Below are 21444 nucleotides of genomic sequence, written 5' to 3' on the forward strand. Positions count from 1 at the left end.
TGCTACCATGGACCTATGGCATATGTCTCAATCTTTTTTTCTCTTTTCTATCATTTCTTTGCTGCTTTTTCTGTTCTAGCTTTCTAACGCAAGATCTGTTCAGCTTTTCCAGGAAAAAACACCATGGCATTTTATTTTGCATCAGTTTATATATTTTACTATACAAGGCTTTATTCCTCAGATTTTTTTTTTATGTCTGCATTTCTTTTTAATCTCTTTCCTGCTTTGTTTCTCTTGCTTCTTTTCCTTTCATTTTCCTTTCATCTGCGTGACCATGTAAGAACTGAGCAGATCATAGTGGTCTGACCAATGCTTCTCCTCCTCTGGCAAGAAAGCAGTGGGGAGGAACCATGGAACATTCCCCAAAAAGGATGTAGTTAATGATACACCCACATACAATGCAAGAATAGAATAAGGGAGGAGTAACGTAAGTATTGCTTTTGGGTTGGTGCACCTAAAATATTGTTCCCTTTCTTGTACATTCAGAGCTAATATATTAGGCTGATCATGCAAATTCACATCTCATCTCCTTAAAATATCATTATTTGACACCATAACCAAAACATTATTATAGCGTCATATGCTTTGTCCTGCAATCTTATTTTTAGGCAATCTCAGAAATGTGTTTGTATGTCGCTTTCTTTGTATTGAGATTTAGGTAGTCTTCCTTGTATAAATGAAAAATAATCCAGACAACTGTTTTGTAATATATGCAAGTCCCAATGAAATCACAGGAGACATTAAGTTTTTGCTGAAAAAATGTTAAAAATATTTAAGCATGACACTTGCTTGTTTAAACTTTATAGCATTAAAATATTTTATATACTATTAATATGAAGTTACTTTTCTTCTGATTGCTTTCTAGCTACTGTCACAGATTGAGAAACTTAAATCATCACTGAGAGAAGACCTGAATAAAAATAACACCTTCTACAAGAGGAGGATAGAAGAATTAGGGCAGAGGCTTCAGGAGCAGAATGATCTGATTATTACTCAGAAGAAGCAGGTCTGTTTTGTGAAGCACTGTGTTTCAGAGAGCGTAGGACACAGAGAAACATTTTGCTAGCATTTGGTCTTTGATATATCTCTGGTTGCATATTTAATATTCCCAATTGGTAATAATCTTGCTGTAGTATTTTGGTTATGTTTTGGAAATTATGTTGATAAATAAGAATAGATCTGGAAAAGAGACACAGGAATGTAAACCAGGAATTAAAACACAATTGAGAAGGAAAGGCTGAATAAACCAAATGTTTTTAATAAGTTCATCACAAAGTTAAAAGATTACTAGGTCACAGTCACCAAAGACCTCTACAGATGAAAAATTTCTGATAGTGAACAGGATTTAATCTGCCACAAAATAATTGTAATGAGATCTAGTGTTTGAAATCTGAAAATACATGACTTCTCACGCTAAAAATAAAGTATCGTATTTATCACTGTGAGAATAATTAATTAAATTATTACCATATGAAATTTAACAAGAGCAAGTGCTGGATTCTCCACCTGGGACAGGTTAGTCCTGGTTATATGTACAAATTGGGTGACGGGAGGCTGGAGAGCAGCCTTGGGGAAAGAGATCTGGGGGGTCTGGGTTGATGGCAAGTTGAATACGAGTCAACGGTGTGCCCTGGTAGCCAAAAGAGCCAACCATGTCCTGGGGTGCATCAAGCACAGCCTACCTAGCCGGTCGAGTGAGGTGATTGTCCCAGTCTACACCGCACTGGTGCGGCCTCACCTTGAGTACTATGTGCAGTTTTGGGTGCCTCAGTATAAGAAGGACATCAAACTATTAGAGTGTGTCCAGAGGAGGGCGACCAAGGTGGTGAAAGGTCTCAAAGGCAAGACTTAGAGGGAGCAGCTGAGGTCACTTGGCTTGTTCGTCTTGGAGAAGAGAAGGCCGAGGGGTGACCTCGTCACAGTCAACAACTTCCTTAAGGGGGGGCAGCAGTTGGGGAGGTGCTGATCTCCTCTTGCTGGTGACCAGCTGTAGGATACAAGGAAATGGAATGAAGCTGCGTCAGGGGAAGTTCAGATTGGACATTAGGAAAAGTTTCTTCACTGAGAGCGTGGTCGGTCACTGGAACAGGCTCCCCGGGGAAGTGGTCACAGCACCAAGCCTGTCAGAGTTCAAGGAGCATCTGGACGATGCTCTGAAGTCATATAGTTTAGTTTTAGGTAGTCCTGCAAGGAGCAGGGAGTTGGACTCAATGATCCTTATGGGTACCTTCCAACCTAAGATAGTCTATGATTCTGTGAAATTATTTGTTTGGAAATGAATTGTTTTTTCTTAAAAATACGCTTTGTTCAAACATAACTGTAGATTTTTTGAGGTGATGGGTGGGTGAACATCTGGGTGGTCTGGAGTTTAGACAATGGCATGATTACACAGTCCTTACAACCTATTCCTCTATTAGATGGTGTGTTCTTTACAAATCAACATCTGATTTTACACATTTTTTGAGATTAATGTGAAACCTATACTTAAGAGCTTAAAGAATTGGAAAGACAAATAATAGCTTTTACATCTCCACCTTAACAAATATGATAGCTGGAGCAATAGAGGACTTACTGCAAGAAATTTGTCTAGGATTAAAGTGACCTTTTAAAACAAAACAGTGTGACAACAGATGTAAAATAGGTTCGGAGGGATCAGAGTTTGGTGTTTGTGAAATACAATTGTGAAGACCTACATTCTCAATCCCTAGAAGCTGGAAGGGCTTGAGAAATAGCTAACACTTTTGTAGAGTCCAAAGTGAATGGACAATGTATTGAGGCACTACTGCCTATAACCAAACTGATAAATAAAAGAGGACCAGGGTCCAATATCTTGTGCCAGCTCCAGCTGACATTGACTGTGTGTCTGTATGGTTTGGGTTTAGCTTCTGCTTGGGGAATTGGAGTGCAGAACATTGTTTTAATGATACAGGATTCACAACTTTCCCGTTTCCTTTAGATCGAATTACAGCCAGCTTGTTTCCTCTATGTTCTCAGTTTTGTTCAGTGCATGTCTTGGGTGTCAAAGAGACAAAACTGTAGAGCAGACAGGAGAACTGTTCATACATTTAAAATCAATGTGTAATTAAGTGTTTTCCTGGAGTGGAGCTAGACTTGCAAAATGAACGTGAATTGCTGAAGCAGAAAGTATTGAAACTGGAAGTGCTGAAGTGGCCCATAACCCCACTCTCATTTCACTTTATAGCTTGTAATAACAGGGTGTACAAAGCATGAGTTCACATAAGACAACAAACAGAAATAAGTCTTCAGCATTCATTAAGTATGAATGAAATATACACTAAGCAGCAGAATAGAATTCCACAAAAGTAGTATTTTTATCCCCAAATCTTAAACAATAATTTCTGTTATGGAATAGTACTGAAACTAGGTATTATGTACTACATGTTCATTTCTAGATATTGATCGCTTACTTTTGTAACTATTCATGTATCTGTCTTTTCTCTTTTAGATAAAAGAATTGTCCACAAGATCAGTTGCAAGCATTAAACCATATGATGGTAAGTACAAACGGTAAGAAAAAGCAGATTTTGTTTCTAATTTCAGCAGCTTGGCTGAAACAAATGTTACAATTCATTAAAAAGTATAGACATCAACTTTACTAACTGAATATTGAAATCAAATCAGTACTGGCAATTTATTTGTGTTTCACAGGGTACCTACCTGTTTCCATGCCATGAATTGCGAAGTTCATGTTTTGCAGCTGTAAGGACTTCTAATGTACAAAGCTGATCGCTTGAGTAGTGAAGAGATGTGAAATATAGCAACTTGTCCTGGTTTCAGCTGGGGGGGGGGAAGTGAGTGAGTGGCTGTGTGGTGCTTAGTTGCTGGCTGGGGTTAAACCACAGCACAACTCTATTTTGTATTATGTAAACAACTTTTGGCTTTGCTTTATGAAATGTAACTTTAATTGTTTCTTTATGCTTGACTGTCCTTAGGCTGCAGAACTCACAAAAGAGAAAATACTGAAAGAGTAGACAAACTTGATTAATTTGTCAGTTGAGATACAGATGTTCAGAGAATTTTAAGAACTCTGTTATTTTTGTCTGTGCAATGCTTTAACATCTGAAGTCCATTACAAATAGCTAAACCTGATAATAGTGTTTTAGGATGTAGTCCTGTACCACAAACACCGATATAGTTGATGCTGCAGTTGAAATAAGTTTATTGTAATAGATGACAGCTGAATTAATTCTAATCCCAGTTTGGAAACCATCTTGCTCTATTAGCAAAATGTTTGCTTGAACTGAATCTAACAGTAGGGAGTGGGTTAGTTTCAGGAGAACATAGTAATAGTATGGCTGTATGGCTTTTCAACTGGAGCTGGTCATATTCAGCCATGCTGAAGCACAGGCAAGTATAAGACCATGGCACAGAAGCAAATTTGCTTCTAGGCCCCAAGCTGATCTGAGGAATGTAGAACTGAAGTGATAATTCACTCCAAAGCTACACTCTATACATGATATAGATAAGGTTTGTGCTAATTGGTGTGAAGTGTGGATGCAGCAGATCCTCTTTGGGGAATACATGCCTTGATCAGGCTAGGCTTGATTAAGTAGGTTTGGGCCAAGTCGTCTTCTTTGGAACACAAAGACAGCATGATCTCATTCCAATTCAGTGATGATTTAATTTCTAGTTTCTTTTCCTGATTCTAGAAGTATTTAAAATGTTAAGCATAGATAAAGACATAGTTTTATGTTGTGAAGGACCATTTTTTTAACTTTGTAAATGGTTTGTTTAATTTTTTCCCTGTTAAAGCCAAAAATGACATAATTTATAAATATGATTAAATATTGCTACATTTAAGAATCTGTATATGTCCGTTATTGTTTACTATAATACATTTATTTTTTACTTTTATGCCACTTTAGTGAATACTACTGTAGAGCATCTTGAAGAATCTAAACCAAGTCTACCAGTGATGCATGGTAAGTTTTTTGATAGGTCCAGATCCAGTACTTTCAAATCTAACACTCTGTCTTCTCAAATGTGTTGCTTGTCAAATCATAGCTGTAAGAGTAGTTCTATTGAAAGAACGTAATTTGAATTGCTTTGCTGTATGTCAGCACTGAGAATTCCTATCAAGTAATTGTAAAGATGCACTATTGAAAAGGATAAATGAAAACAAAAGAAAATTTGAGAATAATTCCTAGCACGTGTATAGTATTGAAGCACCTTAAGGTAAATGAAACTAATTGAGGAAATAAAATTATGTTTTCTTATAGGAAAATATGCTTATCTGGTATATGCATATACTAGATAGGCACATGCATGTACTGGAATTTGTATAGGGAAGTATGTGAAGATGTTTGTTTATAAGTCTTGAAATACTGTATTTTTCATGTGACTTCAAATGTCAAGGAGGAAAATATAGAAGAAATAATCAAAATAGACAATCAGCCCATCTAGATAGTTCTTCCAGAGTATATCTGTAGTTACATATAGATCATTATTTAGTTATTTTAACTTGCTGCATTGTGATACTGTTTAGAAGTAAGGGGAAGGGATAAACCTCTGTTTACATTGTTTTGTACTTTGTGAAAACAGTTGTCTTTTTTTTTTTCTCAGTATGCAGAGTAATGGAGAGTATTGTTACCATACCAATATTCTGCAATTAATGAATTCCTTATTTTCATTTTAAGCAGGGAAGTAATGAAAAATGAACTTTGAGCAAGTAAAATGTTTAAATGTTAAAAACCAGTTTATTAATTTTAATTATTGAGTTATAATTATATAATTTTTTAAATTATTATTTATCTTAGTTTTAAAACCTGTCAAAGGGAGAAAAAATGTAATCTGTCTAAGAAAAATGTACAGAATTTTTCTTTTTCAACAAATTCAAAAAGTTTTGAAAAGGCATATGGGGAGAAGGGGCAGTATACAACAGAAGCTTTCGATAATTTGATGAGGATTGGAAAACTGATGAATATGAAGTGTTGATTTCAAAATATTTGTTGTGACAAGGATTACTAAATGAAGGAAAATAGATTTTATTTATTATATGGTAACATTATTTGAATGATACAGAGATTTCTTTCTAACCTATGCAACCCTAGTAGCTCATTGCTTGAAGCTTTTTAAGTGAAACTATATAGATGAAATGTTATGTGGAGAAAAGTAATAATATATTAAGTATACATTATTAGGAATAGTATTATAAATCATCTAATTCTTTTTCATTCAAACCAGCTTCATTGCACCAACACAGTAGTGCTGGTTCTGGCTAAGAGATCTGGCAGCAAGTAGCTTAGCTATTGCCCTGAATTTAAGAAACAAGTTTTATGAAGAATATTGCTGCTAAGGGCTTACACACCAAGCTTGACAAGCATTGCTTTCTTAGTGCATTTACTTTCACTTGTACTGAGGAGGAAGACAGTTCTGTGAACATTAGTATTTTCCGTACTCTGACAATTTAGATCACCTCATTCAGATCTTTCCTGATTTCTTGCTGCTCCAAATATGAAGTTCGTGACACCTTGTGAAACCTCTCAAGATAGAAAAAGCTGTTCCTGCAATTGATATACAGAAGATTCACTATCCATTTATTATGAAACCTCAAAGAAGGTGTTTCCTTCAGGTTCCTTTGCTGATGATTATTTTATTTATTTCTGCAGGTCTCTCTGTCCCCTTTCTTCCCTTCTGGATTTTTTTTAAACTTACCCTACCTAATTTCTGAATATAAAGGTTAGCAGAAGTTATAGTGTCTTTCCCAAAATTTGCAGGACTTCTCAAGGGATTGACGTACATACTGAATTAAGACATCGTGGCCGCATCTCGTGCCATTATGAAAATGAAAGCGCTTGCTGGTAACTTCTGTACACAAATTTATTTAGCACAGAGCATCTCTGAAATCACAAGAGCTGTAGTTTCCCTACCAAATAATTGCCTGCATATGGAATATCTTCCTTCTTTTTTTTCTGTTTGAAAGAAAATTTATTCTGGAAAAGGCTCTCTAATGTGAACTTAAGGACACTTTTCAAAGTTGCTTGGAAGCTTTTGCATCCTAATATTCTGCACACCTTAAATCTGTTCTGAAAAGATACCCGAATTACAAATGAGGTATCTTAGGTGTAAAGTAGTGGAATAACTGTGTTAGCCTGGTGCTTTTGTGTTAACGTTCCTAATTTCTTGTGATAGCTAATAGTGTGCCTTGAATGCCATCCTGGCTGGCCATTCTTCTCTCTGTTTCTAAACTAGCTGTAGGGTTTTGTGCAGATATAACTTAAGTCTTATTTTCAGAGATTACTTCAGTCTCACAAAAAGGATTAATTATGATTTTTTTTTTTTAAGAAATCATATTTTAAAATCAGGCTTTGGCTCCTATATTACTCTTGAAATGTTGATAATTGCTCAATATTTAATCTTTGTTAGGTGAATAATACTAGGTGGAATTGATGACAGTAGTTAAAAAGCAAAGATATTAATTAGATTGTCCATTAAAACCTATGCCTCAGTCTTCAAACATGATGTGGACTAAGGCCTGGCTGTCATCAGGGACATAGCTGAAGCATCTGAGGAAAATTTAGTCAAAGTAGTCTTCCTAGACAGTTAACAAAGAAAAGCGGCACCTTCAGAGTTTGGTTCAGCTGAAATAAGATCTGAATTGCTCTTTGAAGTTGCCTGTGTCTCTTTGTTGACTGTAGAAGGAGTCTGAGATGACTAGGCTCCTAACTTAGAGGCCTCAGGTAAGTGTCAAAAATTTATTGTATTTAAGAATATTGGTTTAAAATTAATATTTATGCTGCTTATGTGCAGTATATGGCTTCCCATTGATTAGTTAGGAGAAAAATATATGAAGTGCATTAATGCAAAGATGACAGTCAAAATTACAGGTATCACAGATTAAGTCTGGCAGCTCTTTGGATGTGAAATTTGAGTATAAATTAAAAGAGTATATAATGACTATAGCCGTGGCTTACATTCCTTACACTTTTTAAGAAGTGCAGCAATTTACAGCAAATAAGTTTTACATTTTATCCTGGGTTTTCATATTGCAAGTGCAAAGTGCTTACTGTAGGGTGATACTCCACTATAGATAATAGTAACACTTCTGTTCAGGCTAAAAGTTCTTTAGCATTGCATATTTCAGAGCAAATAGACAGGATTTCTCCTTTAAATGTTGGCCATAATACTGCTTTTCTAATAATACTGTCAGAATATTGGGGGTTTATAAACTAGTAGATAAGAACAGACAAACAATATATGATATGCTTGAAATATATACAGCCTGAATTCTTCATTATTGTTAAATACATTTTCCTAGTCCACCTGCACAGAAATTGTCTCCAGATATTACTTAAAACAGATATTTAATGTTTTGTCAAAGTATGCCAGGCACATAATTTTTCAGTAGTATAATTATCCACTGAAGAAATTAAGGCAACCTGTACTTTTGATATCTCTCATCTATCTGTCCACACATATTAGCTGGCAGAAGAGATATTCTGGAAGATGTGGGACGACAGACACATAATTGTGGAGGTCATCTCAAGGTTGCTGGCCTTAATGATGGCTAGTATTAATATGGCTGGATTCAGGCCAGTGAGATATAAGTACGACCAGCCTGCATTAAGACTGGTGTTGGAAGACGCCATTTAGTTAGGTTCAAGCCTGAGGCTGACAGGAACCATTCTTCTGAGGATAAAGGTAGGGCTAGGTTTGGGACTGAGGCTGGCTGATGACACACGGGGAGGATGTGTTTGGAATTTGCCGCTGGCCTAGGTATAGGATTTAGCAATAATACTGTTTGATTAGCATCAGGTGTGGGACTGTTGTGGGGGGACTGAATGAATTGGGTTTGGAGTTAAGGTGGTTCATGCCAGCAGAAGAAGAAGGGTCTGGCACGGTCTGCAAAGGGCTGGTATCACCCAGAGACATCTGGTTATTGCTGAGCCAAGGTTTTACAGAGATCACTGAGCTTGGGTTAGGGTTAGGATTGGGCTTAGACAGACGTCGATTGGAAAAGAGAGTTATGGTGAAGTTAAGAAGGATCAATTAAGGAAGGTAGCAGCAGCAGAGCCTGACTGAATAGGTTTAAGTATGCAGCTGAAACTTATCTCTATTTTATAGCCAAGAAAGGTGTGGAGATGAAAGCCAGGGTTCAAATTTGTCAATGAACAAAGTATAATTGAGGTTGCAATGTAATCTGGTGTAATTTCCAATTCAGATGCAACCTCATTTATACTTTGTTCATTGACACAAGGCCTCCTGCCTTGCTTCAGCCTCCTGGAATCCACTTCCAGTAAGGCAAGAACACAGTTGGGGTGTTCAGCTGGAGTGGGGAACTGGGAAGTGAGTAGGTGTCCTGGTTTCAGCTGGGATAGAGTTAACTGTCTTCCTAGTAGCTGGTACAGTGCTATGTTTTGAGTTCAGTATGTGAAGAATGTTGATAACACTGATGTTTTCAGTTGTTGCTCAGTAGTGTTTAGACTACAGTCAAGCATTTTTCAGCTTCTCATGCCCAGCCAGGGCACCTGACCCAAACTGGCCAACAGTGTATTCCATACCATGGGACGTCCCATCTAGTTTAGGAACTGGGAAGTGGGGGACAGGGATTTCGCCGCTCGGGGACTGGCTGGGTGTCGGTCGGCGGGTGGTGAGCAATTGCCCTGCGCATCATTTGTACATTCCAATCCTTTTATTACTACTGTTGTCATTTTATTAGTGTTATCATTATCATTATTAGTTTCTTCTTTTCTGTTCTATTAAATCGTTCTTATCTCAACCCAGGAGTTTTACTTCTTTTCCCGATTTTCTCCCCCATCCCACTGGATGGGGGGGGAGTGAGTGAGTGGCTGCGTGGTGCTTAGTTGCTGGCTGGGGTTAAACCATGACAGTAGGAGCAAGTAATTTATTTCTGGGTTTGAGTCCAGAAAGGAAGGTAGCAGTCTGTCTATGTTCAACACTCAGGCCAGGATGAAAGCTAGGAGTAAGATCCTTGCCAGCAAGGTCTGATGCTATAAATGTTGATATAGAGTAGTGGTTTAGGTTTAGGGCTGATAATTGACAGGAGGGTAACTGGCTCTACTTAAGTCAGAAGTTGTAGTATTACTTGTTTAAGGCTAACATTGGATTGTGGCTTGGTGAGATTTTGGGCAAAAAGGTTGGATAACTAGAGGAGGTTACTGTAATGTGGAGTAGTTAGGATTTCAGTCTGCATCAGCAGCATTATTTTAGATTTGAAGTTAGCAAAAACTACTTTGTACAGTTTTGAGGTCTAGTTGGGTAGTCAGACTTAAATGATTCCTAAAAATAAGCTTGGTAATATTTAGATGCTGGTGATTTCAAGGTTGTGCACTAAGGTTAAGAGGTGAGAGGTCTGATCAGATAGCTAGAAAAAGCACATCTTTAGTAAACGTAAGGAGAGTGCTCCCTAAGGGGGGTGATCTCCACACCTGTCTATAAACCAGAGGAGGGGTGAACCAAGCTGCTTTTTCTTACATTTGATTCTAACATGATGGTTAATAAATGTCTCTTGGAATATGTGTACAGTAAAGAGAAGGAAAATGCCTGCTTACATTGGAGAAATTGGTGTCTCCAGATGTTGCACTCCCCCATGTCTTAGCATTCTATCTCCTCTGTCATCATGCAGTGAACAACAATATTGCACGTAACAGTAATACATTTTGGTTTTGCTCTTGCAACTATTCTTTTACTGATTTTTAACTTCCTCTGTTTCTAGTATACTGAGGAAGAGAAGCATGTACCTTTATGCCAGATCTGCAGATTCTTTTCACATCTGAGTTCTGGGGACTGGGCTTTTCCTGTTAAATTAAGTTACTTGACAAGGGCTTGTGCAGAGAGGAGTCAGCTCCTCTAAGCAGATTGCATTTGAATAAAGTACAGGTAAAACAAGTATAGATTAAATCCAAATACACAGCAACTGGCTTACTGGCTAGTAGGTACAGCCAAAAAATTCAGACACCTCAATGCCCATGCAGCTGAATTAAATCCCCCCAGAACATCTCATCCGTGCTTCAGGCTCTGTCCTCCAAAACAGGCTCACTGCAGGCTTTTGGGAATGATCCCAAACTGTGCCTGAACATTGTTTTGGAGAACGTTAGTTGGTGCAGGGCAACAGGGTGCCAGGAGCAGTAGTGTGGAGGATCATGTTCTGGTGCCCAAGAATTCTCTGGCCACTGTTAAATCTTACAGCCTTAGAGACTGAAAGACCAGAAGCCTATTTGTCTCTCAGAGTTTTGCTTTTAAGTGTTTCCATAACATATATTGACATTTGCATCTTGTTAGCATCTTGTGATGGTATAAGAAACATTTTTTTAGAACTTCTTATTTAGTGCAAGTTATATGGGAGCAAATCTTAAAGTCTGATAACGGCCTTGGAAAAGCAGGTGTGAGGCTGAATATAGTCACAAGTATGGAAAGCATGGAGAGAGCAGCTGCCATAACCAAGTATTTACACCACCAGTTTTAGTCCCCTTCACATGGGGAATATTGGAGATATGACAGTAAGTGTCACTTAGCTCCAAGTGCTCATTTCATTGTGTTTACCCATCACAGTGCATCCATGGTTGTACCTAATTGTACAAGAAGTGCTGAAGAGCAGAAATCTTTAATGCAGCGTCACTTCCTCCCCTTCTACCTATACAGTGTAACAACCATTTATAGTGCCAAAGGTTTCTTGTGAAGGTTGGGGCAAATGTATGTTGGCCCAAAATATTGGCCAATAAATTGTTTTCTCCTATACTGCCAGTAGTTGAATATTTAAAGTATAGTTTGCACATCTCTGTTTTTATCGGAAACCCTAGAAGAAACTCAAGTTCTAGTTTTCATTAAAATAAGTTAATTTATGGAAGGTAAATATTAACATTTTAAAAACCTGAATTTTTAATAGTCTACATATAAGCATTTTCATGCATCTCATATCTGAAGTCTATAAAGTTGTAAATAAACTGTACTTGGCTTCATTTATATAAAGCAAATTGTACCTGACAGCCTACAGAATGATAATTTCAATGTGTTTAGGAAGCTGTTTTCAGCAGAGGACATTTCAAGATTTCTTTAAAGCACATGATAATACTGAATCTCACTGTATTGGAGCGCTTGAAGATTTTTTAAATTGGTTTTATTGGAAATTATCATATCTATCTATCTATATATATATAAAATTTCTGTCTTGCATATATGGACTCAGTAATTAATAATTCTCTGGAATAATGAGTTAACATTTTTTCCATATATTTTTGAGGATTTCTATGTCTGACCATTTCACTTGCCTTTTGTAAACTTTTAGTATCAAATTGCACATAAACTATTTTTAAATAAATTTAAAAATGAAAATGCTTCTTATGAGAAATGAATGACAGTATTCATTTACTTAATCCTAGGTGGCCTTGTCATTGTAGGTGCCTAAAAACATCCCACCTGGCCTCTGCCTGCCATTCCAGAAGAGCATGGGTTTTTCTATAGTTCTGCGACGTATCAGCCATCCCTGTGCTGATGGCTTAAAACTCTGATATATCTGAGATGACACTAGACACCCATGTTTGGGCAACTGAATCACTCCTGAAGTGACTATTGTATTAGGGTGTCCTCTACAAAAATGTACCAGCAAGGCAGTGAAGAGGCATGCTGCATTGGGTTTGTGATTGTTAAGCAGGTTGTCAGCAATCAGGAAAGTTGACATCAGTGTATTTTTTTTGCCTAACTTCCCGCTCTGGACCTTGACCTTCTTCTGTCCTGTTTGTCTGGTGTTCCTGTTCTTCCTCGTTATTAGAGCAGGCACCCTTGGTGCATATGCTGGAGCCCATAGAGGAGCTTTCAGAAGAGGAAAAAGGTAATGGTTGATTCAGCTCAAAATACAGTGGCATGTGTTTCTTGAAAATAAAAAGTAAATATTATTTGATACCTACAGTATTTTTCATTGTATTGCAGTATGCTTATGTGATTTGGGTGGGAACATTCCTTGTTTGTGTCAGTCTCCTGTTTGCTATTGGTGCTTGTAAATATTATGATTTCCCTAGCCAAGTGCAATGTTTTTGTGAAAATCTGGCTAACTCTTTAAAGCAGGCATATTCCATATGTCTAAAGGCACTTGAGCTAAGCAGAGCAAAAATGTTTTATGGGGAATACCCCCTTACTAGGAAATTTTTAGTGCTGATGCTATTGCAATGTGTGCTCACTTCTTTTTCAAACTCTGCATAAGAGGATAAAGAGTTCAGATAGAAGGCAGTTGGTGGTGGAGGTTGAAGCTGCCTGCTTTCATAAATGCACCAAAGATACTTCTGCAAGTAATCTAAGTTACACCTACTTCTAAGCAGCCACAGCTCCAGCCAGAGTTGTGCAATTCTGAATGAAATTATGTATCCCAGTGTTGGCAGCTGTTCTTCTGCTCCATCTGAAGAAAACTTGGAGAAGGCCACATTTACAGTGACAGAACAGAAAGCGTTGGTTCATCCTGCATGGTATTCTCCTGAAGAAGGCTAACAGTACTTCAGGTTAAATGCCAAATAGCTGAATAGCATAATAATCTGTACTGTGGGCAAAAATCAAAATCAGTCTTGAACTTTATAGCCAATGAGTTTAAATTTTGAAGGAATGATGCTGTTTTGAAAACAAAATTGTTGCTTGAGTACATCTGTGCATAAGCGAGAGGTTTCCCCAGGGAAAATCCAGTGACTCTGAACAATCTGAAATAAAGACTGCTTGCATTTTTGCCGTTCTTTCTGCTGTTTCTCTTGCTTGCCGTCTTCTCTCTTGATGGATTGTCTTTGATTCTTCTGCTGTGCCTAAAGGCATGGCCTGCAGTACAAAAGAGAGAAAGAAAGAATGTGGTCTGAAAAGATAGACCAAGATTTTTTTGTTTTCGGTGGCAGTCATTTGTAAGGGAGAGTGTGAAAATTCTTGACTTGGCACATTATTTCATAGGATTATGTAGGAGCTGAGACAGTGGACCAGACTTAAGGTCTATTGTCTCCAAAGTTGTTAAATCTAGTATTTAGGGTTTTTTTTTAAAAAAACAAAAATGAATAAGAAAACAGTTCCTTAAATAGTTGTCTCTGGCAAAGAGGATTTATCTTGAGTTAATTAGCAAGAATTAATACTGTCATTAATTAGGATAATGCTGGATAGTCTTGTTACCCATATTAGTATCTAGTCATTATGAATTTAAAAATTATTTTAGATGAATCTGTTTTATTGTAAGGATTAACATCTGAAAGGGACAGGATTTTCAGAAGGCTCCTTGGAGCCTTCCACTTTAAAATGTCTCATGTCTAGCTTTCTGGAAGGATTTCATACTGCATAATGCACCTTTTCCTGACTGGGGATAGTCTGATAGCGCTGTGTTTCCTCACCGACCAGTAGCTTGCCTCTTCTAGGACTCAGCTCTCCAGCTGAATCATTTTTGATCCCACCTCTGTCAGGGACTGAGTTGTCCACACAGATCTCCAAGCCAGATAAGATTTCAGCCAGATTCTGTCCTCTTCAACACAGATCTGTTAGTATGGTAGCTGGACTCTTTCTCAGAAAGTTTTCATTACCTACAGTTCTTTCCAGGATCCATCGGAGGCCACTCTCAAAACAACCTAAATATCATTTGTGTATCTTGAGGCTTTTTTGAGGCACCTCTTCAGGGTGCTTGTATTTCCCTTAAAGAAAAATGAAAAGTAAATGGAACTGCTTTTTAAGCAATCATTGTTTAAAAATAGGAGAAGTGGCACTTTTAATTTGAAAGTCACAGTATGGAATTACTCCTTCATTTATGTCGTTGTCTGTGGGCTGGAAAATGACTCTGCTGCCCTGTAAGGCATACTGGACAGAGACAAACTCCTGCCCAACATTTAGCTTTTATTTCAGGGGACAAAGTTGGGAGTGTGGTTTCCAGCATGCTTTCTTGGAATGTTGTATACCCCTCTGTGTATGCTTTGCCAGCTTTGCTGACCACTGCCAGACAGGAGCAGCTACTGTGGTCCCACAGAGTATTGGTTCTCTTGGTAGAAGTGGCATTCAGTAAAATTTCATCTTGCCAGGGACACGTTATAGGCAGGTTCCAAATGGGTATGTTTTGCTTCTTTACTCCTCTGTATGACCCTATAATACTTTGGCCTAATTTAAATGTCAGTCTTTAATTTAGATGGAAGAATTTGTCTAGATGATTCTTTATTTCTTGCATAAGAGTTCATGTCATTACTGACGCTTAAAGCAAGGGAAAGAGACACTTAAAGCAGGGAAACTTCTTTGTCTGCTTTTAAGTATGTATGGTGTCATAGACCTGCATAAAAGAAAACACGACACTGAACTTTGTCCTTGAAAGAGTTTTGATATAAGTATTATCCGTCATGTATTTTCTGTGAAACTGTCTGCCTCAGACTAAGGTTTTGTCTTTACCAAGACTTTTGAAACTGTTAAAACTTCCCAAAGATTTGATTTCAGTGGGTGTTTTTTATCAGAGAACATTACGTTGTTTTAAGCTTTTCTTGAGAAAAAGTTTGTCATATACCTGTTCTAATTCCTGCTAGAGTTCAGCTTTGATTTGAAATACCACTTTTAGAGAACTTAATTATCAGAAGATAGTCTTTCTTTATCAGAAGTTTCCAAGTACAGTTCTAAAAGCAGAGACCTTTGTTGCTAGATATTCAGGCATGTATCTTTACAGTGATTCTGTAACAAGAAAAATAGAAGATACTTGTGATGGTGAGTACAAGGTGCTGAGCTATAGATTCCAAGTGGGCTGACTTTTGTAAGCTAGCCCAAGATTTTAAAAAGAATACAATTCCATATAGACAAAAAGTGCACATGGCTGTCTATGTTGTTTCTAAAAAATGCATGCTTCAGTGCAGTTTTTAATTGTCTCATGTACTGTGGATTTTTCAAATGTCTCTGAAATGCATTTTTCCATTCTTATTTCAGAAATTGAGAAAGGTGATCATAAAACAGGTAGAAGTAACCACTATTTAATAAATGCTTTGAAGACTGATCCTTCTTTAACTAAAGAATTACGAGTTGTTTTGGAGCAAGCCCTGGAGGAGAAGCTGGAATCCTTGGGAATTAAAGCAGTAAGATTATTTTGAGTTATTTAAAAGAGGGATAATCTTTGTCGCACTTTGTTGCTATTCTCTTTCAGTCTTGTACCACAACCCTCAACCTATAAAATCCAAAGCTGAATTTCCACATGTTATAAATAAGTGCAATTCATTAACCTGAGAGGATGTCCATCAAATTACAGCTGTGGAGCATATGGCTATACCTGTGGGCAGTGTTACCAACTTCTGTGATTTTTCTACAAGCTTTGTGATATTCGAAGTTTAAAAGAGTGTATATGATTGTAGGATATAAATCCCAGAAATAATAACCCCTGTGTTTACAATACTATTTGTTTCCTTAGGGTGTTCGCGGTATCCCAAATGATCACTTAAATAAAATTTTGCGTGCTATTGAATCTGCTAGAGAATGCAAACAGAAGCAAGAGCCTGACATTCACCGAATTCGAGAGCATCTTGAACGCCAAGTTAGCTTTAGGGTTGAAGAGAAATCATCATCTTGTAATAGACCTGTTTCCTGTCCTCAGCTTCCTTCAGAAGGTTTAAAATGGTTTTGGTTTTTGTTCATTCTCTTACATTTTATAAGTGCTATTTAAGGTTTTATTTAGCAACGTTTCTCTATAGCTGCTTTCATAACTTTTCATACAAATATTCTATATAGTTGTGGCCAACTAAACAGTTTCCTTTAAAGGGTTCTTGACATTGTGTTTAACTGCAGAAATCTTAGCTCCTATATTGGCAAGATACATGGTAACTCTGAACTGCTTTGAAGAAAAAAAATACTTTTTTTTTCTTCTCTTTTGTAAAACTATAATCTACAGCAGAGACATCTTTAATTTTAGAGATTAAATATAAAAGATACCAAACATTGCTTCTAGTAATGAGATAGATAACATCTCTTGTAGATAAACAGAAGTTCAATCAATTGGGAATTTCATCATTTGCCACACCACGAAAACCAGTAAAACGGTCTTCAACAGCTGTCCGCCCAGCTGAACAAAGAACCACCATCACTGAGAATACATCTACACCAAAGTAAGAGATGCTTTTCTCATAGTACTCATATGGGTTTGGGTTTTTGTGACTGACGTGAACATTTCCTGCTAATATTGTAAGAACTGAGCAAAGAATTCACATTACTTCTATATAAACTTTATGCTTACTTAGTTGACTGTCAGTCTTGAAATAACTTGTCTTGTTATTTTTAGATCCAGGAAGCTTTTTGGAAATGGAGGTTCCAGGAAGACATCTAGCATCACGTATGATTTGTTCCCTTGTATTTTTGAAGAAAATATTTCTGGTGACTGAATATTCACATGCTTGCCACACAAAAGCTATTATTAAGCTAAAATTATAAACACTTTCTGGACTGCGTATTTCATATTTTATTTTAAAGTATTATTCCATTTGAGTGTGTTGTTATAATCCCTGAAAGATAGCATGTTTTCCTTTCAGCAGATGTATTCTTTGTTGTGAACAAGAGAGGGACTTCCTTTAGTTTCTTTCTCAGATGCTTTTTCTGACCCAGTTAAAAGCAGCTAAATACTTTGGTGACCTAATTTTCAGTGTATCGATATTTTCTTACTATGACCAAAATTAAACACAATATTCCGGATTCCACTCACATCAGGTACCTTACTTTGTAATTTCCTGCACTGAAAAGTTCCTAAGTTATTTTCATCTAACAAAATGTCAGAACAGACTTTCTGTGGTGCAGATTCCTTGACCCTGAACTTTGCTCTCCCTGCTGATCCATGAAAGCCTATCTTTGTTTGCCTGGCAAGACTTGTTATATATTGGTCTGATGTTTTGTAAAGGTAGTTGCATAGATGGGAAATAGTCATGTCTATATAAGAGATCATTTTGTGATAACTTCCTGAGTTTACTTAGCAGCGTGATTTCTTTTAAATAGTTTTATGGATAGTTAGAATTTATGGGAGCTCCTGGTTTTTTCACATAGGAAAAATGCACATTATTGGAAAGGAAAATACAAGGAAGCTTAAATATGTCTATAGCAGTGCAGTCACTGAAATGCAGTAAGTCCTTAGATTGTATGTGTTTTTGCTTAGAACTCCACCATTCAGTTCAGAGGAAGAAGTAGATGAAGATGATATTGAACAGTCTTACATATCACCAGAATTATTGAAAAAGCAGTCAAAAACATCAAGCAACAAAGTCAGTGCTTTTCAGAAGGCTTCTGGCAAAAGCGATATGGATGGGACGGAGGAAAGTGGAACTGAAGAAACTGGAACACCTGCCAAAACTTCAAAAGGTCTTTTCACTACTTTTGTATATGCATGTTGTAACAGCTATGCATGATTTTGCATTTCCTGATATATTTCTGTGTTAGAAAACATAATGAAGGCAGACTATCTAGTCTCAAGTATATATTTGTGTGCACTTTATGTTTTTGCTAATGTGTTTATATTAATATAGTACTTGGAGATGTCAGTTCAAATTAGATGTGTATCATGCTGTTTTATATAAATGCAGAAAAAGAGACAATCTCTGCCTCAGCGAGACTTCTTTTACTTATTTTTACTTCGTGGAAGATTTCTAGAGGGTTTACAGTAAAGTCTCTTGTGAATGGAAACCGTCAATATAATTTTTTATGAACTTTAGGAACAGTTATTCAAAAACTGACTGAACAAGTTGGAAAGAGTCTTTCTAACCATGGAAATAAGAATAAACCAGCTGGAGGGATTAATGTTGCGCAAGCATTTATTAAGAAAGAAGAGGTGAAAGAACTGAAGGTATCACTTTTAATAGTCATTATTATTTCATTAAGTAATCGAAATATATATATGTGTGTTACTTTTTTTTTCATGCTGAAACCATCTTGGTGCAGTGAAGAACTTAATTCTGAAAAAGAGTTTTGGAATTACAGAGCTAAGTAGTCTTTTTGGGTACGTCTGCACTGATATATAGAAAAGTGCTGGCAAGTGAGCTGTGGCAAGTGACCTCTTCATCCGCAATGCTTATTAGCTTATACCATGACTGTTTTGGATCACTACAGCTAGCCCAAAGTTTGGGCACAATTGGTATCATTTTTATCTCCTATGCTAGCAGCATAGAGAAAGCCCTTCTTTACTTGCTTCCCTAGTATCTTGTTAGATGGAGGAAAAAATGAATTTGCTTATCTAATATTTTAAGATATTTTTATTTCTAGAGCTTTATCTGATATGGAACAGATACATTTTAATGAGGGGAAAAATTCAATTTTTTGAGTATGGTCTTTCTTCTGCTGCACCTATTTACAATCATATGCTGTTTTCTGACTGCATCAGATCTATCACTGATGTCTGTCCATTGAGTATGGCATGTGTTCACAATCAGAATACTAACATAACTTATTCTTTACCCCTCAGGCTCCTAAGGTCCCAGTCTTCCCCTCAGTTTAGAGTTTTATAATTGGTAAGCCACTTTGATGCAAATTGATCTTTGCCTGAACAATTTTTAAAAGGAACAAAAGCTATTCCAAATCAACAACAGACAGTGCTTTTTATTTCAGTTTTAGTAGTTGTTATTAGATTGAAGTAGACGGCCAGATACTAGTTCTAGTATTCAAGAAAGTATTTTTTCACTTCATTAAATAATAATTACTGAGAATCCTGTTATCCATAGTAAAACTGATATTTTAGGGCTTCCTGACTGCCTGTTAAATCTGAAATTTATCAGTCTTCCCAGAAACAGTGACAATTATATTTCAGTTTCCAGAAAGGGGTGATTGTCTTAATCAACTTTAGCTGTAATGGTAGGGTAGTCACATTTAGCCTGTGTGCTTTTAATTGCCACTGGTGACACCTAACTTGTCTTGACTAACTTGACTCTGTGGGAGCTGCAAATCACACCAGACTCAAAATTATCAATTCAGAAATGACTATTACGGTGTAATTTTCTGTCCAAATATTACTTTCAAATTCTCTGCAATGTCAGATGATACAAGGCTGCAAAATGTTCACAGTTAAATTTAGTGGATGTTACATTTTGTAAAGAGCTATAGACGGTGGACCACTATGTTAAGGAATTTGGCCTTCAAGAACAAAGAGCTGTAGCAAAATAAGCCTTAAAATCTGTGCTTTAAAGATGCTGTACTTTTCACTGGTAGCCTCTCTTCCCACATCTCTCAAGCCCCTGACCTCAAGGCAGGGACTGGGGTAATGAAGTCCCTCCCATCGTGGGAGAAGATCAGGTTCAAGACCACCAGAGGAACCTGAACATACATAAGTCCATGGGACCTGATGAGATGCTGCCCAGGGTCCTAAGGAAATTGGCTGATGTAATTGCCAAGCCACTCTCCATCATATTTGAAAAGTCATGGCAGTCAGGAGAACTCCCTGACTGAAAAAAGGGAAACGTCAAACCCATTTTTAAAAAGAGTAAAAAGGAGGACCCTGGGAGCTACCAGCCAGTCAGCCTCACCTCTGTGCCTGGTAAGATCATGGAACAGATCCTCCTAGAAGATAGGTCGAAACATGTGGAAGACAGGCAGGTGATTAGAGACAGCTGACATGGCTTCACCAAGGGCAAATCATGCCTGACTAATCTGGTGGCCTTCTACAATGGAGTGACTGCATCATTGGACAAGGGAAGAGCTATGGATCTCATCTACCTGGATTCTGTAAGGCCTTTGATACGGTCCCCCACAACATTCTTACCTTTAAATTGGAGACATACGGGTCTGATGGATGGACTATTAGATAGCTAAGGAATTGGCTGGATGGCTGTGTCCAAGGAGTTACACTCAATGGCTCAATGTCCAAGTAGAAACCAGTAATGAGTGGTGTCCCTCAAGGGTCTGTACTGGGACCAGTACAGTTCAATATCTTTATTAATGACATAGTGGGATTGAATGTACCCTCAGCAACTTTGCAGATGACACGAAGCTGAGTGGCACATTTGATGCACTTGAGGGATGGGATGCCATCCAGAGGGACGTGGACAGGCTTGAGGAGTGGGCCCCTGCGAACCTCAGGAAGTTCAGTAAGGCCAAGTGCAAGGTCCTGCACATAGGTTGGGGCAGTCTCCCAATATCAATACAGAGTAGGGGATGAAGGGATTGAGGACTTGGGGATACTATTGGATGAAAAACTGAACGTAAGCCGGCAGTGTGTGCTCGCAGCCCAGAAAGCCAACCGTATCCTGGGCTGCATCAAAAGCAGCGTGGCCAGCAGGTCGAGGGAGGGGATTCTGCCCCTCTACTCCGCTCTGGTGAGACCCCACCTGCAGTACTGCGTCCAGCTCTGGGGTCCTCAGTATGGGAGAGACATGGACCTGTTGGAGCGAGTCCAGAGGAAGGGCACGTTTCACAGAAGTTACCTCAGAAACTTTTTTAGAGAAAATTAATTTTGTGCTTACCTGAAGCTGTATTAGCTGAGTTCACCTGTACCAGACATTGTATGGATTATGGTATTTCTTTGGAGTAAGTCTT

The 21444-nt window shown here is 37.6% G+C and overlaps 1 protein-coding gene across 5 annotated transcripts in view; it reads left to right on the plus strand.

Moving 5' to 3' along the window:
• DZIP1 (DAZ interacting zinc finger protein 1) overlaps positions 1–21444 on the plus strand; it is a 41657-nt gene that overhangs the window by 17102 nt on the left and 3111 nt on the right. For 2 of the 5 annotated variants that reach the window (XM_069802457.1, XM_069802458.1), the window contains exons 9-19: positions 866–1006; positions 3467–3515; positions 4887–4943; positions 12749–12808; positions 15883–16028; positions 16358–16553; positions 16919–17048; positions 17222–17272; positions 18083–18285; positions 18636–18766; positions 19382–19427. In XM_069802457.1, the coding sequence (XP_069658558.1) occupies positions 866–1006; positions 3467–3515; positions 4887–4943; positions 12749–12808; positions 15883–16028; positions 16358–16553; positions 16919–17048; positions 17222–17272; positions 18083–18285; positions 18636–18766; positions 19382–19414 (1197 nt within the window). In that variant the 3' untranslated portion in view covers positions 19415–19427. The remainder of the gene's footprint in view (positions 1–865; positions 1007–3466; positions 3516–4886; positions 4944–12748; positions 12809–15882; positions 16029–16357; positions 16554–16918; positions 17049–17221; positions 17273–18082; positions 18286–18635; positions 18767–19381; positions 19428–21444) is intronic. The other 3 variants (XR_011327893.1, XM_069802455.1, XM_069802456.1) reach the window with 2 other exon arrangements.

The sequence above is a fragment of the Haliaeetus albicilla genome, chromosome 15 (assembly GCF_947461875.1).
Source record: "Haliaeetus albicilla chromosome 15, bHalAlb1.1, whole genome shotgun sequence".
NCBI classification, from domain to species: domain Eukaryota; kingdom Metazoa; phylum Chordata; class Aves; order Accipitriformes; family Accipitridae; genus Haliaeetus; species Haliaeetus albicilla.